At 44.5% G+C, this 26,826-nt stretch overlaps 1 protein-coding gene across 4 annotated transcripts in view; it reads left to right on the forward strand.

The window, feature by feature from the left end:
- Positions 1 to 26,826, forward strand: part of DPF1 (double PHD fingers 1) — a 203,315-nt gene that overhangs the window by 126,519 nt on the left and 49,970 nt on the right. For all 4 annotated transcript variants that reach the window (XM_040323123.1, XM_040323125.1, XM_040323124.1 and 1 more), the window contains exon 4: positions 20,283 to 20,410. In XM_040323123.1, coding sequence (XP_040179057.1) covers positions 20,283 to 20,410 — 128 coding nt within the window. The remainder of the gene's footprint in view (positions 1 to 20,282; positions 20,411 to 26,826) is intronic.

Consider the following 26,826-nt stretch of genomic DNA (forward strand, 5'->3'; position numbering starts at 1 on the left):
AATAGCATCATACGCAGGATTGCATAACACTACAAGAGCACTATACCACTAGCCAACAAGTGAGTATACGCTCATAGTAGGATAACAATAAGATAGCTGATAGGGAGATGTGAGAAATATACATATATATAAAATACTGTTAAAAACTTATTAAAACCAGAGATTTAAAAATCAGATATAAAACAGTTAAGATCAAAGTCGATATTTAAACCATTCGGAGAGAGAGATCCCATCTCATGGATCCATCTTGATTCTGCTTTACTTATCTCTCTCACCCTATGGCTTCCTCTCCAATGGGGACTATATTTTTGTATGCCCCAAAATTTCAAACCCTTTGGGTTCCCTTGATGACATAACTCGAAATGGCGGGAGACATTATGTTTCGGGTATGCATTTAGAATATTCTGTACATGCTCTCTTAATCTTTTCCATAAGGGTCGTTTAGTGCGGCCTATGTATTGTAGGGAGCATGGACACTCCAGGACATACACAACACCCTCAGTTCTGCAGGTAATAAGGTCATCAATATTGTACTCCTTCTTGGTGACATTTGAAGTAAATTTGGTACATTTTTGACCATTAAAATTCGTATTCTTACATGCAAAACACCTCTTGCATGGAAAAAATCCCTTACCCTGAAAGAAGGTAAGTACATTTTTCTTTGTTGGAGGATCAGGAACGTTTTTAGCTACAAAGAAAAATGTACTTACCTTCTTTCAGGGTAAGGGATTTTTTCCATGCAAGAGGTGTTTTGCATGTAAGAATACGAATTTTAATGGTCAAAAATGTACCAAATTTACTTCAAATGTCACCAAGAAGGAGTACAATATTGATGACCTTATTACCTGCAGAACTGAGGGTGTTGTGTATGTCCTGGAGTGTCCATGCTCCCTACAATACATAGGCCGCACTAAACGACCCTTATGGAAAAGATTAAGAGAGCATGTACAGAATATTCTAAATGCATACCCGAAACATAATGTCTCCCGCCATTTCGAGTTATGTCATCAAGGGAACCCAAAGGGTTTGAAATTTTGGGGCATACAAAAATATAGTCCCCATTGGAGAGGAAGCCATAGGGTGAGAGAGATAAGTAAAGCAGAATCAAGATGGATCCATGAGATGGGATCTCTCTCTCCGAATGGTTTAAATATCGACTTTGATCTTAACTGTTTTATATCTGATTTTTAAATCTCTGGTTTTAATAAGTTTTTAACAGTATTTTATATATATGTATATTTCTCACATCTCCCTATCAGCTATCTTATTGTTATCCTACTATGAGCGTATACTCACTTGTTGGCTAGTGGTATAGTGCTCTTGTAGTGTTATGCAATCCTGCGTATGATGCTATTTTAAGTGCAGATTGGGATATGTGATTGACAGCTCTTGGCTTGATCCACATGTAACATTTTAACATGTATATGATGGATTACTTTGCATTTTATATATATATTTTTATATTTTTTATATGTATTTATTTTTATTTTTAGGTGTATTTGTATATGGTCATACACTATCAATATATATATATATATTTTTGGCTTATGTGGTAGTAATACTACATGAAAACCACGGGGTATTGTCTGTATGTGCTCAAAATAGATGAGTCTGAGCTGCACGGATTTGCCCATATAAGAACCTGAGTTAAAACTATTTTTTGTTTGTTACTGTTAAGACAGCGGTTTTAAAAGTTATTTTTGTCTCATTTTGTATCACATTAAAATTTGTTAAATAGATACAATTTTATAAACCACAACGGCTGAAATGTGGTGGTGTATCTGCAATGATGTAGTCATTGGTGCCTCCCCATTGGTCCGTTCGCGCCGCTGCGAGTGTGTGACAGGCTATTTATAGCCTAGCAAGCCCCATTCACACATTGACCCATGATTAAGTCACGTGTCTAGTGACGATACGCGTGGGGGAGGAGCTTGAGTGACGGGACGCACGGAGGTGCCGGATGAAGAGCCTGACAAGCTGAGCAGCCTACATGCACACACGCTAAAGCCGATCTATTACCGGGGATTCGTGAGTGATGTTCTGAGTGTTGTGAGACGTTAGTGTTTCATTTAACGGTATCACACTATCGGTCTTTTCTCTGTCTCCCTTTCTTTGCATATCTGAAACTTGTGAATACCTGGTGGAAAGCACTTTTTTGACCTGACAGGCTGATCATCACACCATCAAGCTGGTTATATCTCACACACTGTGTGTGTGCGGTCGGGCAAAGTGTTATTGAGTTGCCTTCAGGATTACAGCAACAAGAGACGATATATATTTAGAATTTGGAACTTTATTCTTTGTATCAATTTGTCTTATTTCTCCAGTATCTTGATGTGTTGACACCTTTATTTAATCAGTTGATTTAGCGCATTATCCTTTTTTCACATATTTTGCTTGGTTTAGTTCACCGTTATAATTGCTGCTTTTTCATTTATTTATTGATTAATTGATATAATTAATTTTTTCACTATAGTAGCGCTGTAGACCTTTCCCATATAAGTTGTTACTAATGCTGCCCAGATCTGTCCTATTGTTGTGTACAGGGGACTCACCTGCAGACCCTGTGTTTATATGTAAATACCGATATTGATATGCAAATAGCTGTGGCATTCATATGTAAATATAGGCGGAATGGCAGCAGTCATATGTAAATAGAGGCGGTATGCATATGTATATCATGCCACCCTGAGTTAATTTCCACCATCACCTATACTGAATACTGCCCATTGGGGAGATAAAGAGGCATGTTTGAAAGTCCTGCCTGCAACTGTGGTCGTGATCCTATTTGTGCATCCATTGTCATATCAGAGTCAAAAATGACACCTAGACTTTTGACTTTGGTGCTTGGGGTGATGGTTTGTCCCAGAATGGTTGGTGGTGTCCAGGTAGTCCTGGCCAGTTTCCTTCGGTTGCATGGAGTTGAAGGATATCTGTTTTTGCTTAATTGAGTTTAAGGTGACTCTCCGTCATCCAGTTGTCTATCTGAGTGAGGGATTGTTCTATTACGGGGTATTGGTCCTTTTTGTCGCTGATACGAAAATAAAGTTGCACTAATGGAAAACGGTGTTATTTTAATGACGCAACGGCTCAAATTCGCAATAGAATTCGCAGCAGTGTGAACCGGGCCTTACACACAGAAGTTTGATCAAAGAAGGAAGTTAGTTACAATGTTTCATGTTACAAACTTGGCAGACTGCCAGGATTTTTTCTTTACACACAGAAGTTTATCCCTTTGATCTAAGAAGGAAGCGTTAGTTACAATGTTTCCTGTTAAGAACTTGGCAGACTGCCCGGATATTTTCTTTTGACAGCTGAGTGAGCAGATAAGTCTCTCCACTTGTTATATGAAAGAATTGGCAAACTCTGCATTGGAGATCGTCAGGGGGGTTAAATCGAGATCATGATTTTTTAACGATTAATTGTGCAGCTCTAATGGAGACGCTGGGGGTCTTTTAGGCCTCTAATGTCTCCCCAGCCGTTCAAGCACAGCACCTTCAGAGTCCTGTAAATGTGTCAGGCAGCTGTAAAGTCCCACAGATGACTTTTAGTGGATAGCCAGAAGCTGCTGGCTATCCACTGCTGGCTATCCACTGCTGGCTATCCACTAAAATGTGAATGGTCCCACAAAACGTGTGAAAAGTGTCCGATATGTCCGCCGCAATGTCACGGTCACAATAAAAATCGCAGATCACCGCCATTACTAGTACTACTACCTATTTTGTAGACGCTATAACTTTTTTACGAAAAATATGTAGAAGGATGCGTATCGGTCTAAACTGAGAAACAAAATTTTTTTTTTTTTTTTTAATTGCGATATTTATTAAATCACAAAGAAAATAATATGTGTTTTTTTTTCAAAATTGTCGCTCTTCTTTTGTTTTATAGCGCAAAAATCTAAGGCCCAGATTCTCATAGGACTTACGACGGCGCAGCGCCATGTACGCCGTCGTAATTCCTAATCTGAGCCATCGTATCTATGCGACTGATTCTTAGAATCAGTTACGCATAGATATCCATTAGATCCGACAGGCTTAAGTCTCTTACGCTGTCGGATCTAAACTGCAATTTTTTTTTTTGACCGCTAGGTGGCTTTTCTGTCGGATTCCCCGTCGAGTATGCAAATTAGCTAGATACGCGAATTCCCGAACGTACGCGCGGCCGACGCAGTAAAGTTACAACGTTTACGTTAGGCTTTTCCCGGCGTAAAGTTGCCCCTGCTATATGAGGCGCAACCAATGTTAAGTATGGCCGTCGTTCCCGCGTCGAAATTTTAAAAAGTTACATCGTTTGCGTAAGTCGTCCGTGAATGGGGCTGGACGTCATTTACGTTCACGTCGAAACCAATGCGACCTTGGGACGTCATTTGGAGCAATGCACACTGGGATATTTTACGGATGGCGCATGCGCAGTTCGGCGCGGGGACGCGCTTCATTACCCCCTACCCGCCAAATTAGAATTCCGCTGTGTGATTTACGCTACGCCGCCGCAACTTTACAGGCAAGTGCTTTGTGAATAAAGCACTTGCCTGAAAAACTTGCGGCGGCGTAACGTAAATCAGATACGTTACGCCGCCGCATAGATACGCCATTCTACGAGAATCTGGCCCTAAATCTCTATCTGTGGGGGGGAAAAAACAAAGATTTAATTTGGGTACAGTGTTGCATGACCGCGCAATTGTAATTCAAAGTGCAACAGCGCTGAAAACGAAAAAATTTGGTCTGGGCAGAAAGGGGGTGAAAATGTTTGTAGACCCTATTAGCTAGATTCAGGTACAGTTACGACGGCATATCAGTAGATACGCCGTCGTAACTCCGAATCCGCGCCGTCGTATATTTAAGCGTACGCTCAAACTGAGATACGCTTAAATGTTGCTAATATACGACCGGCGTAAGTCTCCTACGCCGTTGTATCTTAGCTGTCTATTTACGCTGGCCGCTAGGGGCGTGTACGCTGATTTACGCTGAGAATATGTAAATCAGCAAGATACGCCTATTCACTAACGTACGCTCGACAGGGGAATGTAAGCTACGCCGTTTACGTAAGGCGTTAAAGATGGCGCAGCCAATGTTAAGTATGGACGTCGGAACCGCCGTCGAATTTCACGTTGTTTGCATAAGTCGATTCAGAATAGGTCTGGGCGTAGGTTACGTTCACGTCGAAAGCATTGACTATTTGCGACGTGATTTGGAGCATGCGCACTGGGAAACGTCCACGGACGGCGCATGCGCCGTTCGTTCGAAGCGTCATTTACGTGGGGTCACGATTAATTTACATAAAACACTCCCACCTCTTCCACATTTGAATTAGGCGGGATTACGTTTGCCAATTTACGGAGCAAGTGCTTTGTGAATACTGCACTTGCCTCTCTAAATTGCGGCGGCGTAACGTAAATAACATACGCTACGCCCGCATAAAGTTAAGCCGCCCTACCTGAATCTAGCTATATAACTTTTGCGCAAACCAATCAATAAATGCTTATTGCGATTTTTTTTTTTTTTTTTTTTTTTTTTTTTTACAAAAATATGTAGAAGAATGCACATCGGCCTAAACTGAGGAAAAAATTCGTTTTTTTTTTTATATATTTTTTTGGGGGATATTTATTATAGCAAAAAGCAAAAAATATTGTTTTTTTTCAAAATTGTCGCTCTATTTTTGTTTATAGCGCAAAAAAATAAACTGCAGAGGTGATCAAATACCACCAAAAGAAAGCTCTATTTGAGGGGAAATAAGGAAGTCAATTGTTTGGGAAGTCACGTTGCACGATCGCGCAATTGTCAGTTAAAGCGACGCAGTGGCGAATCGCAAAAAATGGCCTGGTCTTTGGCCAGCCAAATGGTCCGGGGCTTAAGTAGTTAAAGTAGAGTGGGTTTGTACAAAATCGTTCGGTGTGCCGGGGGTCGACGGCTGTCACCGAATACAGAAAATCTCCTGCAAGCCCAAGAAGGAGCCCTTCACTCCCTCCCGTAATCCTGATTACTTGCCGCCTACACCCTGATTGGCTTTTTATGGCTAATTTCAGTACAGAAGTGTCTTTTTATGGCTTTAACTGTGCTAATGACAGCTAATGGATCTTTCTTCTCTCTGTATGTAATACCGAAGGATGGAGACAGTCCTGCATTGTGGCTGGACACGGATAGGTGCTGTAGCCACACAGACCTCATTAGTGTTCCTTTAGCACTGCAGTTTGATGGACATCCAGCTATTGTCAGGTGCCGAGACCACTGGAAAGTTTAATACCGAGGCATTTATTTCCGTTTGAATAGATCTTTTCATGAAATCACTATAAGGGCTTAACACAAAGATAGATTTAAAAGAAGATAAATCAGAGAGCTGTAGGCGATCAGCTTGGCCCAGCCGTTCTCAACCTTTTTATCACTGGGGAACCCTTGAAATATTTCTCAGGTCTCAGGGGAACTCCTGCTAAAAATAAATATACAGTGGAACCTTGGATTACGAGCATAATCCGTTCCAGGAGAATGCTTGTAATCCAAAGTACTCGGATATCAAAGCAAGTTCCCCCATTAAAGTCAATGGAAACAAAAATAATTGACTTCAATGGCATGCAATACCGCATGTGGCCAGAGGTGGGGCGGCGCCGGAGAGGCTCGGAAACACCCGGAAAGGGCCGAAGATACCTCGGCTGAACTTGGAAAACCTTGGAAAGACTCGGGAACAGAGTAGTTCGGAAATTTTCTGAGCATTTCCAAGCGGCTCCGAACGGTGATGTTCGACTCCGAACGGCGCCGTTTAGGCCAAATGCTGTATTGCACACCACTTTGGCTTGAATCCTGCTCTTATTGCAAAACACTCGCAAACCGAGTCAGGATTTTTTTTTAATACAGTGCCCGTATTGCGAAACGCTCGTTAACTGCGTTACCCGCAATCCGAGGTTCCACTGTACAGTAAAACCTTGGTTTGAGAGCGTTTTGCAAGACAAGCAAAATGTTTTAAAAAAAATGTAACTTGAACTTGAAGTAGAGTCATGTCACAACAGAGTATAAAAGAGAAGAGAGGAGCCTCTAAGTGTAGCAATATGGTTACATTTATTGAAGGTGCAACATTTAGCAACTGTCACGGTTGATTAAAACAGACACATCTAAGTACGCAGGGATCCGGGGTAAAGCTGTCCACATAGACCAGGGGTCTCCAAACTACGGCCCTCCAGGTGTTCAGGAACTACAATTCCCATCATGCCTAGTCATGTCTGTGAATGTCAGAGTTTTGCAATGCCTCATGGGATTTGTAGTTCCGCAACAGCTGGAGGGCCGTAGTTTGAGGATCCCTGACATAGACCATCCTCCGCATTGCCATTAATGTCATCCCTTCCATGCTGCCCTCCATGAGCGCTTCAAGCCTCGCTTTGAGATCGCTCTACTGCAGGGTAGTCTTCCTGGTCATGATTGGAGACTGACAACGGTGAGAGCCAGCGTTGCGGAGTATGGTCTATGTGGAAAGCTTTACCCTGGATGCCTGCATACTTAGCCATCACTATTTGAGCCTGTGTCAATGGTCTTTGAGCCTGTGTCAATGGTCTTTGGACCCATGTGTCAATGGTCTTTGGACCCATGTGTCAATGGTCTTTGGACCCATGTGTCAATGGTCTTTGAGCCCGTGTCAATGGTCTTTGTGCCCGTGTCAATGGTCTTTGTGCCCGTGTCAATGGTCTTTGTGCCCGTGTCAATGGTCTTTGTGCCCGTGTCAATGGTCTTTGTGCCCGTGCCAATGGTCTTTGTGCCCGTGTCAATGGTCTTTGAGCCCGTGTCAATGGTCTTTGAGCCCGTGTCAATGGTCTTTGGGCCCGTGTCAATGGTCTTTGGGCCCGTGTCAATGGTCTTTGGGCCCGTGTCAATGGTCTTTGTGCCCGTGTCAATGGTCTTTGTGCCCGTGTCAATGGTCTTTGAGCCTGTGTCAATGGTCTTTGGGCCCCGTGTCAATGGTCTTTGGGCCCCGTGTCAATGGTCTTTGGGCCCCGTGTCAATGGTCTTTGGGCCCGTGTCAATGGTCTTTGGGCCCGTGTCAATGGTCTTTGGGCCCGTGTCAATGGTCTTTGGGCCCCGTGTCAATGGTCTTTGGGCCCCGTGTCAATGGTCTTTGGGCCCCGTGTCAATGGTCTTTGGGCCCCGTGTCAATGGTCTTTGGGCCCCGTGTCAATGGTCTTTGGGCCCCGTGTCAATGGTCTTTGGGCCCCGTGTCAATGGTCTTTGGGCCCCGTGTCAATGGTCTTTGGGCCCCGTGTCAATGGTCTTTGGGCCCGTGTCAATGGTCTTTGAGCCTGTGTTAACAACATCAGTTCCACATCCATTTCAGATACTTTTGAGGTCAATGCAGAACTCATTGACTGGTGCATTGACCTGCAGTTGTCCTCTTGATCTGCATTTGACATAATTCAAGGGGATTTTGCATCCCTGTAGACTTGTATGGGAATGTGAAATCCATAAGTCCTGGTTCACACTGGTGTGGCTTTGAAATCTCGCAAGTTAAAATCTGCAGATCAGTGTGATTTGCACCGCCGATTTCATTGCGACTTGCAACTTTATTTGACGGTCTATGCAAGTTGCAATGAAATCAGAAAAAATTGTGCAGGAACCGTTTTCATAATCACGGTTTCATTGCCGGCAATGGGGTGCGACTTGTCATGTTATTTGAAACTGTCAAATCGCATGACAAATCGCACTGGTGTGAACGGGGGGCTTGGACAGAAACATGTGTTGATGGAATTTGCTGACTGTACTTGTGCTCAGGGTTGGATGGTCACATTTTTTATAAGAATTTCCAATGCATGCCACACATCTATGTACACTATATTACCAAAAGTATTGGTACAGCTGCCTTTACACGCAAATTAATTTTAATGACATGCCAGTCTGGATGGACTTGTGTCTTTTTTTTTTTTTTTTTTTTTAACCTGACTATCTATGTACAGTTGTGTTTATAAGTTTACATACCCTGGCAGAATTTATGATTTCTTGGCCATTTTTCCGAAAATATGAATGATAATAACACAAAAACTTTTCTCTCACTCATGGTTAGTGTTGGGCTGAAATCATTTATTATCAATTAACTGTGTTTACTCTTTTTAAATTATAATGACAACAGAAACTATCCAAATGACCCTGATCAAAAGTTTACATACCCCAGTTCTTAATACCGTGTATTGCCCACTTTAACATCAATGACAGCTTGAAGTCTTTTGTGGTATTTGTGGGTGAGGCTCTTTATCATCTCAGATGGTAAAGCTGCCCATTCCTCTTGGCAAAAAGCCTCCAGTTCCTCTAAATTCTTGGGCTGTCTTGCATGAACGGCACGTTTGAGATCTCCCCAGAGGGGCTCAATGATATTGAGGTCAGGAGACTGAGATGGCCACTCCAGAACTTTCACTTTATTCTTCTGTAGCCAATGACAGGTCGACTTGGCCTTGTGTTTTGGATCATTGTCATGTTGGAATGTCCAAGTACGTCCCATGCGCAGCTTCTTGGCTGATGAATGGAAATGTTCCTCCAGTATTATTTTATATCATACTGAATTCATCTTGCCATCAATTTTGACCAATTTTCCTGTGCCTTTGTAGATCACACACCCCCTAAACATCAGTGATCCACCTCCGTGTTTCACAGTAGGGATGGTGTACCTTTCATCATAGGCCTTGTTTACTCCTCTTCAAATGTAGTGTTTCTGGTTGTGGCCAAAAAGCTAAATTATGGTCTCTTCACTCCAAATTACTTTGTGCCAGAAGGTTTGAGGCTTGTCTCTGTGCTGTTTGGCGTATTGTAAGCGGGATACTTTGAGGAATTTGCGTAGTGATGGCTTTCTTCTGGCGACTCGACCATGCAGCCCATCTTTCTTCAAATGCCTCCTTATTGTGCATCTTTGAACAGCCACACCACATGTTTTCAGAAAGTCTTGTATTTCACCTGAAGTTATTTTTGGGGTTTTCTTTGCATCCCAAACAATTTTCTTGGCATTTGTGGCTGAAATTTTAGTTGGTCTACCTGACCGTGGTTTGGTTTCAACAGAACCCCTCATTTTCCACTTCTTGATTAGAGTTTGAAAACTGCTGATTGGCATTCTCAATTCCTTGGATATCTTTTTATATCCCTTTCCTGTTTTCTACACTTCAACTACCTTTTCCCGCAGATCCTTTGACAATTCTTTTGCTTTCCCCATGACTCAGAATCCAGAAACGTCAGTGGAATGGCAGTATATAGACTGTGTCCATCCTGGGTCATACACCCCTATGTGTATATAATAAATATTTATTTATTCCTAAACAAATTTGTAAACCATTTATCATTTTTCTTCCACTTCACAATTATGTACCACTTAGACCACTTTGGTCTATCGCATAAAATCCCAATAAAATACATTTACGTTTTTGATTGTAACATGACAAAATGTAGAAAATTTCAAGGGGTTAGAATTCCTTTTTAAGGCACTGTGGGCCAGATTCACCAAAGAGATACGACGGCGTATCTCCTGATACGCCGTTGTATCTCTGTTTCTATCTATGCGACTGATTCATAGAATCAGTTACGCATAGATAGCCAGAAGATCCGACAGGTGTAATTGTTTTACACTGTCGGATCTTAGGATGCAGTACCGCAGCCGCCGCTGGGGGGAGTTTGCGTCGTAAACCAGCGTCAGGTATGCAAATTAGCAGTTACGGCGATTCCCGACGGATTTTCGCGTTCGCTACATCGCCGCTAGTCTAGTTTCCTGTCGCAAAGTTAGTCGTCGTTTTTGGTGCCCTAACTTTAGTCAGCAAACGTATTGCTGTCTAAAGTATGGCCGTCGTTCCCGCGTCGAAATTTTAAAAATAACGTTGTTTGTGTAAGCCGTCCGGGAATACGGAATTACGCTACGCGCGTCGCGTTCTAAAAAATTACGTCACGGTGCGCAAAGCACGGCGGGAGTTAAGAAACGGAGCATGCGCAGTAGGTCCGGCGCGGGAGCGCGCCTAATTTAAATGGCACACGCCCATTTGAATTGGCCCGCCTTGCGCCGGAGGCCGCCGGCGTAGTTTTCATCGCAAGTGCTTTGTGAATCAGGCACTTGCGATGAAACATTGCGGCGGTGTAACGTATCTATGATACGTTACGCCGCCGCAATTCTACCTGAATCTGGCCCTGTATACCTAAGACCAGGTCCATATTAATGGTTTCTGCCACTGTGCACCTTCCTTGTTGTTTACAAGCTGACCGAGCGCCTACTATTTTCTCTTTGTCACCAATAAAGCACTATGTACTCTCTTTGTATGAAAATCCCAGAGCTGGAAATTAATTGGATTCAGATCTTTTTTTGTCCCTATATAGGGCTCTCATTGTGGAATGTACAAAAAAATGGAGAAGGAATAATTGAGCATAAAAAAAAAACATTGCAGACTACTTTAAAATGAGCTAATTATCATGGCTATGAATAACCGCTCTTACAAAGTAACCTTTTAATAAGATCACACATATGTACTTATCAGTATCTGTCCCGTGGACAGCTAGTAACAGTCATGCATTATATCGCCTTCAAGAAGAAGGCTTCCAAATTTAGCTTCTTATTAGTCTAGTCTGGAGAAAAATACAGTTTGATCAATTTTTCCTGACCTTGTTTGTGCCTTGGTTAATTATCACTTACATTTTCTGGCCTACCTTATTATTCTCAACTCCATCCCCCATCATCCAACTAATTGTCCTCTACGCCTTCGTCATTCCCCTCACTTGTTAACCACTATATTCTCCAGCATGACTTGAAAAGGCTTCTGCATGCTCTATATTTTAAAGCAAATTCAAAATCCAACGAGGTGAGTTATGCCCTGTACACACGATCGGTTCGTCTGATGAAAACGGACCGATGGACCGGTTTCATCGGACGAACCGATCGTGTGTGGGCCCCAATCGTTTTTTTTCCCATCGGTGAAAAAAAATAGAACCTGTTTTACATTTTTCTTATGGTAAACAAACATGCTCGGAAGCATTGAACTTCATTTTTCTCAGCACGTCGTTGTGTTGTACGTCACCACGTTGGACACAATCAGATTTTTAACCGATGGTGTGTAGGCAAGACTGATGAAAGTCAGCTTCATCGGATATCTGATGAAAAATCCATCGGTCCGGAACCGATCATGTGTACAGAGCATTAGGCCCTTTGACTCACAGTGGGTGGGTGGAGTTGATAACGGCTGAAAAAGCGCTCTTCCTGGACTTACAGGGTCATTCTCTCTACTTTCCTGTGTACAAAACTGAAATATCAATTTTGAGTGGACTGACTTTAAAGCTAAACAATTTAACCTTTTATTGGACATAACTCTTGTACACAATGAACTGACGCAATGGGGTTCATTTACTAAAGCTGGAGAGTGCAAAATCAGGCTCACTTCTGCATAGAAACCAATCAGCTTCTAGCCTCAGCTTGTTTAATTAAGCTTGGGCAATAAAACCTGGAATCTGATTGGTTTATATGCAGAAGAGCCTGATTACCCCTTCTGGTTGACTATCATTCCTTACACTGATAGATTAGCTTTGGAATGGGGATTCTTTTTCAATAATAATGCTGATATGTCCTCTCCAGTTATAAAAGGGGAAGCATTTAAAAAGCATGCTACAATGTTACTCACCGAATGTATTTCCAGATTCAAACGGGACTCTTATGCCGCGTACACACGATCGGTCAAACCGATGAGAACGGTCTGATGGACCGTTTTCATCGGACCAAACCGATCGTGTGTGGGCCCCATGGGTTATTTATCCATAGGTTAAAAAAAAGCAATCTTGTTTTAAATTTAACCGATGGATACCTAACCGATAGAAAAAAAACGATCGTTGGTAGGCACAACCATCGGTTAAAAATCCATGCATGCTCAGAATCAAGTCGACGCATGCTTGGAAGTATTGAACTTTTTTCAGCACGTCGTTGTGTTTTACGTCACCGCGTTCTGACACGATCGTTTTTTTAACCAATGGTGTGTAGGCACGACTGACCATCAGTCAGCTTCATCGGTTGATCCATCAGATCGTTCTAATCGGATGGACCAATCGTGTGTACGCGGCATAAGGCTGGCTATACCCAGGCTATGGCTCGGCTGAATGAACTGAAAGAAAGCACTGTGGCAGAGCCATCGCCAGCCTCACTGGCACTTTTGAAGCTTCAAGCCAGGGTTGACCAGATGTGCCGGGAACGAGCCAAGCATAAACTATTCATCACCAAACAAAAGATCTTTGAGCAGGGTGAGCGCCCGGTAAGCTACTGGTGTACCTGGTGCACTTGGACTCCAGTAGTTATTACCTTACACTCTGCTACAGTGGGTGTCCTTACGGACCCTGCGGCGATTGTTGAGGAGTTTGCTACTCACCTTCAAGAAGTGTACATATCTAAAATCAGCTACCCTGTACAGGACCTGGAAAACCTACTCAATGACCTCACGCTTCCTAAATTAACTACTGAACAGGTAGACATGCTGGAGGCTCCACTCACGGCAGATAACATTAACCTTGCTATCTCACACTTCGCGAAAGCCAAGGCCCTGTGTACCCATTGAATTTTATATCCATTCTTCTGAGACACTAGGCCCCATGCTTCTTAGCCTTTACCAGGCAATATTCGACTCCTCTGCCCTTCCAGAATCAATGCGCAAAGCTAGTATAGTGCTCATTCCCAAAGCCGGTAAAGACCCCCAGCTGCCCGAATCATATAGGCCCATCTCACTCTGCAAACCGAGAAGTGAGCCTGATTTTGCACTCTCCAGATTTCGTAAATAAACCCCCATATCTCATAACTTTCTGAGAGGAGGGAAGGGGAGGAGTTTTAGCGCAAATAATGTCAGGCCATAAACCAGGGGTGTCAAACTCGATTTCATTGTGGGCCACATCAGCATTATGGTTGTCCTCAAAGGGCTGGTTGTATCTGTAAGACTATAGAACACATTTTCTTGTGAATGATACTAGCCTGGCTGTCTCTTCTCCACAACGCCGGTTACTGCCGAGCTGCTGATTGAATATAACCCTCTCAAAATGTAACCATTCTCCAAGAAATACAGCCCTGAAGAAGGGGAGGCAATTCTCCCAAAAACGCGTTGGCTCTACTTGTTTACTTTTATCTTTAATAAATAACTACAATTAATCAAGTGAGAACTTCTTTTTGGACATCGAGCGCTCCTCTCCAGTCACCCAAGTGTTCACTGCGCTAATGCCTTCATTGTTATCAGAAATGTAGAAGCCCTAGACTCCAATGGAGTCTATCACTTACCACTCACAATTGGGATACAACCCATTGGAAGCGATTCCTTCTATGCCTTCCACAAAGTAACTTGCCACTAGTCAGCATCGGGCGCCACCAGTCCAGCGCTGTCTTTCACTCAAACTTGAAATCCACCTTTTTAACTGGCATAATTATAGGCAGATATCCAGAGCACACCAACCCCCCCCCCCCACCCTATCATCAGAAGTCCGGAGTCCCCCACCTTTATCTTGTGCTACTGCTGGGAAGAATCTGGGGGCAAGGCTTTGAAGCAGAAAGTGCAGGGTCTAAAGGAGGACCAGAGGAGGGCTGGAGTCAGCTGCCGGAGTCTACTGAATGCTGAGACAAGGGTGTGCTGCTGCTGCACAGAGAGTAGCAGGATCTGGCGGAGGAATTCGGGCCTCCTCTCTTATGCCAACTGCTAAGACAAGGTGGGGGCAGAGATGAGGGGGGTACCGCAGCTGCAGGGAAAGTGTGAGGGCAAAATTAAGTGGCGTAGTGGGCAAGATTTGTCTGTGAGCCTTGTGTTTGACACATGTGCCATAGGCTGACCACTGCTACATCCCCAGTTACGCAGACCATATGGAATTAATGTGCGAAGAGTGATTGGTAAACCTTCTGATGCTTTTTTAACCACTATTTATTTTTTATTCACTTGAAAATAAGTTATGCAATACTTTGGAACATCCACTCTCAACCAGGGTTCAGTGGAAAACTAGGTTTTCTAGAAGTGGCTAGGGGTTCCTCAAGCTTTGGTTGCTTGACGACCCTTTTTATGGTGCCTGCATAGTTTCAGGACCAACACCACTTGGCAAAGTCAGATGCATGAACCCAGTGATCTTTCTTGCTGTCTGTAATGCCACGTACACGCGATCGGAATTTCCGACAAGAAAAGTTTGATGTGAGCTTTTGGTCGAAAATTCCGACCGTGTGTAGGCCCCATCGGACCACTGTATGAAGAACATCTTTCTACCAGCCACCAATGAAAGGGGTATTCTCCCTACTGATGACCAATGAATCAATTTTTGCAAGGGTTCCCTGAGACCTGAAAAGTATTTGAAGGGTTCTTTTGAGTAAATAGTTTAATGGCCCATACACACGATCCGAATATCGGACGAAAACGATCGTCTGAGGAAGAATCGTACGATTTTCGGATCGTGTGTACACTACGTTCGAGAGCCGATCACGACAGTTCATCTGATATTATTCGATCGAACAAGCACGAAAATTTTCCTCGTACGATGTCAGATCGTACGATTTTCGTTTAGTCAGTATAGTTGTCGTCCGAAAATACAATACAAATACATTACAACACATGACATCACTTCTGAATATTTTTTTCTGTCGTACGAGAATTTTCGTGACTTTAATAACCTATTTAATTTTACTTGCGACTATTAAGCGAAAAAAGTCGTACGATCCGTCGTACGATATTCGGATCGTGTGTACGGGCCAGTAGAATGGCTGATTTGTAGAATCAATTAAATGAATAGTGTTATATAACATTTTAGCAGTAAAATAGTCCATCAAAACAGAAAAAGTCATACATTTGTTTTGGTTCCTAGAGCCTGGCATTGGTAGTTTAATGGCGCAATGATTCTGGCACAAAGAAATGAGGTCTATTTATCAGGGTTTGATTCACACATTTCTCACATTTTTCACCTAACCCCTACATTTAACTTTTAACAATTCCCCCAACACTTAACATTTAAAGGGCAACTTTGATGAAGTTTTACAGTTTCCCCGCTTCGCTACCACTGAGAAAAATACTCACCTTCAGCCCTACTCCAAAGATCCTCAGTGTGTGGCACAGCCGTGGCCCAGAGAAAGTCCCAGCTGGACCCTACGTCCAATGCACATGCATTCCGTGACTTAAGTCATTCCTATAGCTGGTTTGTACTTCTGGAGGATACAGGCACACAGAGTATGGATCTATTGCCAACTACTACATATACAGCTGACTGAACCAAATGCCTTCCACACCAAAAAAGTAAAAAAAAAAACAAATAGAAGTGGCTGTAATGTGGCTCTTTAAAGGAAAACCACATTTGTATTGCCAAAATGGTGGGTGGCTCAGTTGCGGGGATGAGCTTGCCACCGTCGTTACAAAGAAAATGTTAAAACCATTTTTCCTCTAATGGAACTTGTTAAGGTTCATTTTTTTTTTTCTAAATAGGTTCTTTTAAGCTAGTGCATTGTTGGTTCACTTGCCTTTTCCTTCGATTTCCCTTCTAAATGTTTTTTTTCTTTGTCTGAATTTCTCACTTTCTGTTCCTCCTCAGTAAGCTTGCCCCCATCTTCAGAGCCGTGCTGGCTGGGGGTTAGTCAGCATGCTTGCCCCCTCCCTTGGGAATACATCCCTGCAGGAAGACGATGTAAACACAGGGATGTAGTCCCAAGGGAGGGTACGAGCACGCTGACTAGCCCCCAGCTAGAACAGCTTGGATGATGGGGGCAGCTTACTGAGGAGGTACAGGAAGTGAGAAATTCAGACAAAAAAAAACATTTAGATGGGAAATCGAAGGAAAAGGTAAGTGAACCAACAATGCACTAGCTTAAAGGAACCTATTTAGAAAATTAAAAAACTAACCCTTACAACCCCTTTAAGGGCAACCAAGGTATCAATGTATAAAAATACAGTCTTTATTACATATCCATAAAATATACAATAGTTAAAAACCAATGGTAACAAAATGTATACTATTTCCTAATGTGCATATCCGATCAAAGTGGTACTCCCAAAACTGGTTTATAATGTACAATCCTAGTAGTTCTGATTGACAGCTTAGTCCATATACAGGGAAATGTGACGCGTTTAAAATCTTTACTCTTCATCTATCCTCTTCAGGGATAGTGTACCACTCAGAATTGTATTAGAAAACATTCATTCTTCTAAATCCTCATTGTATCTATTCATACTCATTATTCAACACTTACTGCACATGCTCAAATGACATCTTTTGTATAAAACCAAATATCCTTTTGTGGCACAACACAGCAGCTGGTCATCCAGAGGGACATAGTTAAGGCACACATTTGGTTTTATACAAAAGATGTCCTATGAGCACGTGCAGTAAGTGTTGAATAATAAGTATGGATATATTCAATGGAGATTTAGAAGAATATAAGCCTATATTTCAGTATGTTGTTTTTTATTTCATTTCAGAGTGGTACATTATCCCTGAAGAAGATAGATGAAACATAAAGATTTGAAACGCGTCAGCTTTCCCAGCCTATGGACTAAGCTGTCAATAAGAACTACTAGGATTGTACAGTATAAACCAGCTCTGGGAGTACCACTCTTATGCACATTATGCATTCAAATGCACATTATGCACATACTGTACATGAAATAGCAGAAGTGTTGTTACCATTGGTTATTAACTATTGTATATTTTATGGATTTGTAATAACGCTTGTAATTTTACACGTTGATTGGTTGTTCTTAAAGCAGAGTTCCGCCTAAAAAAAAAAATATTAAAAGTCAGCAGCTACCAATACTGCAGCTGCTGACTTTTAAAATAAGAACACTTACCTGTCCTGGGCTCCCCGCAATGTCCTCACCTGAAGCCGACCCATCCCTCGGGTGGAGGCGCTGGCATCTTCAGTAAGACCTCTTTCACATTGAGGCGTGGAGCCGCGGTGACGGTATAGCCGTGCTATTTGTAGCGCCGCTATACCGTCGTATTTACCGTGATATTCGGGCGCTAGCGGTGAGGTTTTAACCCCCGCTAGCGTCCGAAAAAGGGTTAATACCGCCCGCTCCTATACCGCAGTAAAGATGCGGATAGCAGGACTTTTGGAGTGCTCCTGCTAGCGCGCCGCTTCAGTGTGAAAGCCTTCGGGCTTTCACATTGAACACTACAGGGCATGATTTTTCATGCGGTATAGCAGCGCTATTTTTAGCGCTGTACCGCATGAAAAACGCCTCAATGTGAAAAGGGGCCTAAGGGAATCAGGAAGCCTGGTTCCCTACTGTGCATGCACAAGTCGCGCTGCGCGTTCTGAGTCGTCCCTGCTGTCTTTTGGACCTTTTTTTTCTACCCAGAAGATAGCGGGGGACGGAGGAGCCGGACATGGCGTAGATTGCAGAGGATACTGCTGCAATCTTTTGCCAGAAGTGAGAGAAAGTACCTGGATTAGACAGGTATCTGCTCCCCCCTGAAAAGTGCCAAATGTAACACCGGAGGGGGGAACTGGATTAGCGGAAGTTCCATTTTTGGGTGAAACTCTGCTTTAAAGTCCTGTTGGAGGAAACAATGGTTGTATAACTACATTTGTATTTGCTACAATAACCTGTACACATGACATGTGCTTTGCATGCAAACATCTAAGGTGTGATAAAAGATATCCAGAGCACTATGAATGAGCTAAATAGCACTTCAGATTGTTTTCTTTTAGAAAATCTGTCTTTGATTGAAACCTCGGGCAGAGCCAGTGGTGTATCATTCATGTGTGCAGAGTGTGCTTTGCACACGGGCCTCCAAGGATAGGGGGGCCCACTGTGCGCTGACCTAAACTGCACACATGGATGAGACTCCAGGGGGGCGCTGCAGCTTCACCTGTGACCACCGGTGCCAGCTCAGCATCACTATGAATGGGAGACAGTGTTTTTCACTAGTTTTGCGTTTGGCTAGGGTCAGTGTCACTACTGGTAGAAGAGGCAATACTTGGCTATAAAGGTTGCACAGACAGTCCAACTCCTCCAGGATGGCACATCAATACGTGTCATTGCCAGAAGGTTTGCCGTGTCTCCCAGCACAGTCTCAGGAGCATGGAGGAGATTCCAGGAGACAGGCAGTTACTCTAGGAGAGCTGGACAGAGCCGTAGAAGGTCCTTAACCCATCAGCAGGACCGGTATCTGCTCCTTTGTGCAAGGAGGAACAGGATGAGCACTGCCAGAGCCCTACAAAATAACCTCCAGCAGGCCACTGGTGTGAATGTCTCTGACCAAACAATCAGAAACAGACTTCATGGGGGTGGCCTGAGTGTGGTCCTCTAGTGTGCTCTGTGCTCACTGCCGGACACTGTGGAGCACGATTGGCATTTTCCATTGAACACCAGAATTGGCAGGTCCGCCACTGGCACCCTGTGCTTTTCACAGATGAGAGCAGGTTCACCCTGAGCATATGTGACAGACGTGAAAGGGTCTGGAGAAGCCGCGGAGAACGTTATGCTGCCTGTAACATCGTTCAGCATGACTGGTTTGGTGGTGGGTCAGTGATGGTCTGGGGAGGCATATCCATGGGGGGACACACAGACCTCAACAGGCTACACAATGGCACCCAGACTGTTATTAGGTATCGGGATGAAATCCTTGGACCCATTGTCAGACCATACACTGGCGCAGTGGGTCCTGGGTTCCTCCTGGTGCACGACAATGCCCAGCCTCATGTGGCTAGAGCATGCAGCCAGTTCCTAGAGGATGAAGAAATTGATAGCATTGAATGGCCTCCACGCTCACCTGACCTAAATCCAAAAGAACACCTCTGGGACATTATGTTCCGATCCATCCGGTGCCGCCAGGTTGCACCTCAGTCTGTTCAGGAGCTCAGTGATGCTCTGGTCCAGATCTGGGAGGAAATACCCCAGGACACCATCCGTCGTCTCATTAGGAGCATGCCCTGATGTTGTCAGGCATGCATACAAGAACTTGGGGCCATACAAACTACCGAGGACCATTCTGAGTTGTTGCAATGAAATTTCAGCAGAATGGACTAGCTTGCTGCATAATTTTTTTACTTTGATTTTTGGGGTGTCTTTGAATTCAGCCCTCTGTAGGTGGATAATTTTAATTTCCATCAAACGATGTGCCATCCTTTCATTCCTAACACATTACCCCGTCCATATCAGTATTGGATATCCAGCATGAGATTTTTGCCCGTTGAGATCTGATATGTTTTCAAAGTGTTTCTTTCATTTTTTTGAGCAGTGTGTATATACATATACTATATTGTAGAGCTGATTGTAATTAACATATATATGTATAAACTACAATATAATCTGTTAAATTCTCTTGGGAAGCCTCTGAAAGTTGAACTCCATTTCTATGTCTCAGATTATGAAGTGCCTATGAAGAAGGAGAGCAGCTTGCCGGAGGGGCCAGTCCTAGAAGCCTTATTGTGTGCAGAGACTGTGGACAAGAAGCTGGAACTGAAAGAGGAGGAGATAGTCAGCGACTGTCAGGTAAGGGTCATATGTTAGCTTCCTGAACCTTGTTCACTTGTGTACCACAATCACAGTTTTTTTAGTATATGAGTGTCACCTGCACTCAGGACGAGGACAAGGGGTATGCAGGAGGGGAATTTGCCCTGAGTACAGCAGAGCAAGGGGACAGAGAATGGGTTACCCAATCTAAGGCATGCATTAACAGTAGGGGAGGGGGCGCAGTTCAGAGACCTTACTCTGGGTGCTAGACAGACTGCCTGCACTATTAAAAACGATCATGTCCCACCACCTGCCTGCACAACCACCTTTCTGTTAGTACAGTAGGTGTTTGTGATATTGTGTTTTTAGCATTAAAAGCATCGCGCTGATTCTCGGCGACATGGTGCCGAGATCTCGCCGACATCTCGCACTCACTGGAATAGTGACAGCACATTCCAACGTGCGCGTCATAGAAGCGACGGGAGATCCGACTTGGATTCCCGCCAATTCTACACGTGTGCGGCGTTTGTTATGAATCCTGAGGGGGAAGTCCCCGCCGGATTTTAAATAAAAATTCGGCATGGGTTCCCCCCTCAGGAGCATACCGGGCCCTTAGGTCTGTTATGGGTTGTAAGGAGAGCCCCCCCCCTACACCGAAAAGACGGCGTAGGGGGTCCCCCTACAATCCATACCAGACCCGTATCCAAAGCACGCTACCCGGCCGGTCAGAAAAGGAGCGGGGACGAGCGAGCGCCCCCCCCTCCTGAGCCGTACCAGGCTGCATGCCCTCAACATGGGGGGGTTGGGTGCTCTGGGGCAGGGGGGCGCACTGCGGGGCCCCCCCACCCCAGAGCACCCTGTCCCCATGTTGATGAGGACAGGGCCCCTTCAACATTGGTCGTTGGCCGTTAATAAGGGGGCCCCCAGATACCGGCCCCCCACCCTAAGTGAATGGATATGGGGTACATCGTACCCCTACCCATTCACCTGGAGGAAAAGTGGTAAAAACACAAATAAAAAACACAGGGTATTAAAATATTTTATTAGTCTGCTCCGGAGGCTCCCCCTGTCTTCTTTAGCTCTTTTACCAGGGGGAGCTTCTTCTTCCGATTTCCGGGGGTCTTCTCCTGCTCTCCGGGGTCTTCACTGCTCTTCTGTGACGTCTTCTCCGGGGGGTCTTCTTCTATGTTCTCCGCTCTTGACTCGGCGCACCCCGGTTATTCCTCCCGCTGTCCGGTGCCTTCTCCTTTTTCCGCTGTTCTGTGACGTCTTCTCCTCTTCTTCCGCTGTTCTGTGACGACTTCTACTTCTCCCTTCAGGCCGCTGTGCTGTGACGTCTTCTCTTCTTCTCTTCTCCCGATGTTGACACGCCGGCTCTTCCCGCTGAAATGGCGGGAAGGGGCCCTGTCCTCATCAACATGGGGACAGGGTGCTCTGAGGTGGGGGGGGGCCGCAGTGCGCCCCCCTGCCCCAGAGCACCCAACCCCCCTCATGTTGAGGGCATGCAGCCTGGTACGGCTCAGGAGGGGGGGGGCGCTCGCTCGTCCCCACTCTTTTCCTGGCCGGCCGGGTAGCGTGCTTTGGATACGGGTCTGGTATGGATTGTAGGGGGACCCCCTACGCCGTTTTTTCGGCGTAGGGGGGGCTCTCCTTACAACCCATAACAGACCTAAGGGCCCGGTATGCTCCTGAGGGGGGAACCCATGCCGAATTTTTATTTAAAATCCGGCGGGGACTTCCCCCTCAGGATTCATAACAAACGCTGCACACGTGTAGAATTGGCGGGAATCCAAGTCGGATCTCCCGTCGCTTCTATGACGGCTTTGTCTCTATCGCGGCAAGCCAGCTCGGCGCTGGCTCCCGCGATGGGGCTCGTAGGTGCTCAATCTCGCCGAGAAAGGGAGCGAGATTGACACAATATCGCGTGCACCTATTGTATGTTATTTTTTTATTTATTTTTCAAGATGTCTACTACAGTGTTTCCCAACCTTTTTTCAGTCATTTGCACGCTTTAAAATGATGGGCAATCTCAACGCACCCTATTCTAAAATTTAAAAACGATTCTAAAAGTTTTACATAATGCAGCAACATAAATACACGTAGGACACCCAACGTTTGAGGTGATTTATTCTAACAAAGCAAACACACTTTTGCAAACTGGTACTGATTAGTATTCCAATATTTTTCTTCTCCTTCAGTTTTTTTCTCCATCAATTAGCTAATGAGACCCCAAAGCTGATGGAGAGAGGCAAGGAAGGGTAACCCAAGGATGCTATGCAGGCAACTGGCATCCTCCTTATCAACTGATGATGTAATTGGTCGTTAGGAGGTTGGCAGCTAGAAGGTTGTAATGGTGTACAATGAAAACCGGTGGCTTTGTTCAATAAAAATGCAGATTTCATCCACCCACCAGTTTGTATACAATTTTGGGGCTATTTTTAGGCACCCCTAAAGAAACCTCAAGGCACCCTGGTTGGAAAAGTCTGATCTACTATAATACCACACACTGTTTTACCATGTTCCATGCCATATCTTGCACTACATTAACTGTCTTTTCGGGCAGCCAATTCAAATCCTGAGCCTTGCAATGTTCCACCTTAGACCCCTTTCACACTGAGGGTGTTTTGCAGGCGATATAGCGTTAAAAATAGCGCCTGCAATCCGCCCTAAAAGAGCTGCTCTATTGTCTTCCATGTGAAAGCCCAGAGGTCTTTCACACTGGAACGTTGCGCTGGCAGGGTGTCAGGAAAAGTACTGCCAGCAGCTTCTTTGGAGCGCATTAGCAGTGGTGAACTCACCGCTGCTAATGCGCTCCTGCCCATTGAAATCAATGGCCCGCGCTTCTGTACCACCGGCAATATGACCGCTAGCGGCCGAAATGCGCCGCAAATCCAACGGTAAAATAGCGGCGTTTTACCCCTACTTTACCTCCATCGCTATGGGAGTCAGCAGTGTGAAAGGGGTCTAAAGAGAGAGAAACTTCCACCAGTGGAGCCCATTTTTCGCTGTGAAACCATTGCTATATATAACATGTTTTGACCCCTCAGTCATTCTGCAAATGTGTGCAGTTCGTCTGCAGGAAAACGGCTCAATACCAGGCGCACACTGATGATGTAAAGCGGTAGTAAACGTTCAGGGTGACCAAAAAAACGACTTATCACCTACTCTTTGCTTTGTTCATTGGCGCTCTTAGTTTAACCTGCCCTCCTGAGTTTGGCTTTGGATGTGCGTACTTCTTGTCCTTGCATTGATCCAGCCTAGAGAGCCAGCATAGCTCCCAGAGGTGTGAAGGCAGAGCAGCCTTTGCTGTACACCGGCAGGAATCTGAGCCTCTCTAAACCAACGTGCCAGTGCCACACTGCACCACATGCTGGAGACTGTTCAGTCCTGGCACCTGTCTATGAGTGAATGCTGACCAACAAGTCACCTTATTAGAGGGGAAAGGCAAAAATGGCGCTCTTAGTTTAACCTGCCCTCCTGAGTTTGGCTTTGGATGTGCGTACTTCTTGTCCTTGCATTGATCCAGCCTAGAGAGCCAGCATAGCTCCCAGAGGTGTGAAGGCAGAGCAGCCTTTGCTGTACACCGGCAGGAATCTGAGCCTCTCTAAACCAACGTGCCAGTGCCACACTGCACCACATGCTGGAGACTGTTCAGTCCTGGCACCTGTCTATGAGTGAATGCTGACCAACAAGTCACCTTATTAGAGGGGAAAGGCAAAAAATGGCACCCTATCACTGACCACTAATGTAAAGATAACCTTTTTTTTAGGGGGGGGGGGGGGGACATAAAAGGATCCCAGTGACTACTGATGGAAATTGGGATAATAATTAGTGGACATAGCCTAACCCTTAACCAAGTAGATAATTTGTTTTATTGGGTGTGGATATAAAAGGACACATTGCTACTGATAACTGTCCAATGCCACCTACACACGATCGGAAATAACGACAGGAAAACAGTGGATTTTGGCTCAAACTTGTGTTGCATACACACGGTCACACAAATCTTGTCGGAAATTCCAACCATCAAGAACATGGTGACTTACCAGACGTACAACGAGCCAAGATCAAGGAAGTTCAATAGGCAGTTCGACTCTTCTGCTTGATTTTGAGCTTTGTTTTTGTTTTTTTGCGTGTCGGAATTGCATTTAGACGAGCGGATTTTGCGATAGGAACTTTTTCCGTCGGAAAAATAGAGAACCTGCTCTCAATCTTTTATTGTGGAAATTCCGACAGCAAAAGTCCGATGGAGCATACACACGGTCGGAATTTCAGACCAAAAGCTCACATTGGTCTTGTCGGAATTTCCGATCGTGTGTACGCGGCATAATAGAAAGAGTTTCTTATGCTTTTTACACATGAGTCTTGTACACATGAGCGGAATTTCCGACGGAAAAAGTCAGACGGAAGCTTTTCATCGGATATTCCGTCCGTGTGTATGCCCCATTGGAAATTTCAACGGAATTAGATAGATAACATGTTCTCAATTTTTCAGAAACTGAATTTCCATTCGTCTGGATGCAATTCCAACGGACTAAAAACCATGCATGCTCAGAATCAAGTCGACGCATGCTCGGATGCATTGAACTTAATTTTTCTCGGCTCGTCATAGTGTTATACATCACTGCGTTCTTGACGGTCGGAATTTGGTGTGACCGTGTGTATGGAAGACAGCTTGAGCGGAATTCCGTCAGAAAAACCGACTGGGAAAATCGGTCACGTGTACAGGGCATTAGTTGTAAGGGGTAAGCAAAAGAACTGCACCTGACAACCCCAGTAAAGATGACATATTAGGGGCCTGCTGGCCCTCAGTGCTGCCATAATTTGATATTAGTAGTGCGATATAGGCCACTATCATCAATGCTGAGATCAGGTTTACACGGAAAAAAGCTCAATGGAGACCACATCAATACTTTGTCACAACGTCGTTTGATTTGTAAGGTTAGAGAAGCTCCATATGTATGGAGGGAGCAGTTAAAGAGATAAAAGGCCACAGGAGAGATCCCTGTGGTGTAGTAATTAGGGAAATCCCTGAATATACAGTAGCATTACAACTAGCAGTCAGGGAAAGTAAGAATTGTTGTACTCTACTTGTACATCTAGGAGGTTGCTGAACACCTTTCAAGGGGTCAGACATTCTGGTAGAAGAGCCGCAGGGAATATTGCTGCTCTATGCTTGGTGGGTCGATCTGGAAGACCCTACACACACCAGTCTGGGTATCAAGGTGTAAATGCAAATGGCGGTGCTGGAGCCCCAGAATGTTAGGGAAGTGATTATTAGCCGAGGAGCCCGTGTGCAACAGATGCGTCTGAAGACCGTTTTTTCATAAAGTTGACATCTGTTTTTCATTTAAAGACATATAAACACCTTCAACAAGTTTCCTGAAATGTGGTCAGGCCCTTGCCAGCGACTATAGAGATTTTACTAGAGCAGGGCTCTCCAAACGTTCTAAACAAAGGGCCTGTTTTCTTTAGGCCTTAGAGGAGCCAGACTATGACCAATGGGAATGCTCTACTATCCGTGGAAGTAAACAGTACCCCATCATTTGTTTTAATAGGAAAAATAGTGACCCATTGTATCAGTTGGAGGAATAGTACCCCAGCATTGGTGTTAATAGGGGGAATAGTGACCCATTGTATCCGTGGGGGGTAATGGTTCACCATTATTGGTGTCAGTGTGAGGAATAGTGTCCCATCATTGGTATCTGTGGGAGAAATAGTGTCCCATCATTGGTGTCAGTGGGAGGAAGAGTGACACATCATTGGTGTTAGTGATAGGAATAGTGTTCCATCATTGGTATCAGTGGAAGGAATAGTGTCCCATGATTGGAGTTAGTGGTAGAAATAGTGTTCAATTATTGGTATCAGTGGAAGGAATAGTGTTCCATCATTGGTTTCAGAGGAAAGAATAGTGTCCCATTGCTGGTGTCGGTGAGAGGAATGGTGTCCCATCATAGGTATTAGTGGGAGGAATAGTGCCCCATCATTGGTGTCGGTGAGGAAAAATAGTGACCCATTGTTGGTGTCAGTGGGAGTAATAGTGTCCTATTATTGGTGTCTGTGGGAGAAATAGTGTCCCATTATTGGTGTCAGTGGGTGGAATAGTGTCCCATCATTGGTGTCAGTGGCAGTAATAGTGTCCCATGATTGTGAAGTCTGTGGGAGAAATAGTGTCCCATCGTTGGTGTCAGTGGGAGGAATAGTGTCCCATCATTGGTATCTGTGGGAGGAATAGTGTCCCATCATTGGTGTCAGTGGAGGAATAGTGTCCCATCATTGGCATCTGTGGGAGAAATAGTGCCCCATCGTTGGTATCTGTGGGAGGAATAGTGTCCCATTATTGGTATCTGTGGGAGAAATAGTGTCCCATCATTGGTTTCAGTGACTGGAATGGTGCCCCCAAAGACTGGATAAAGACAAGCAAAGGGCTACATCCAGCCACCACTGGACACCAC

The sequence above is a fragment of the Rana temporaria genome, chromosome 9 (assembly GCF_905171775.1).
Source record: "Rana temporaria chromosome 9, aRanTem1.1, whole genome shotgun sequence".
In the NCBI taxonomy this organism is placed as follows: Eukaryota; Metazoa; Chordata; class Amphibia; order Anura; family Ranidae; genus Rana; species Rana temporaria.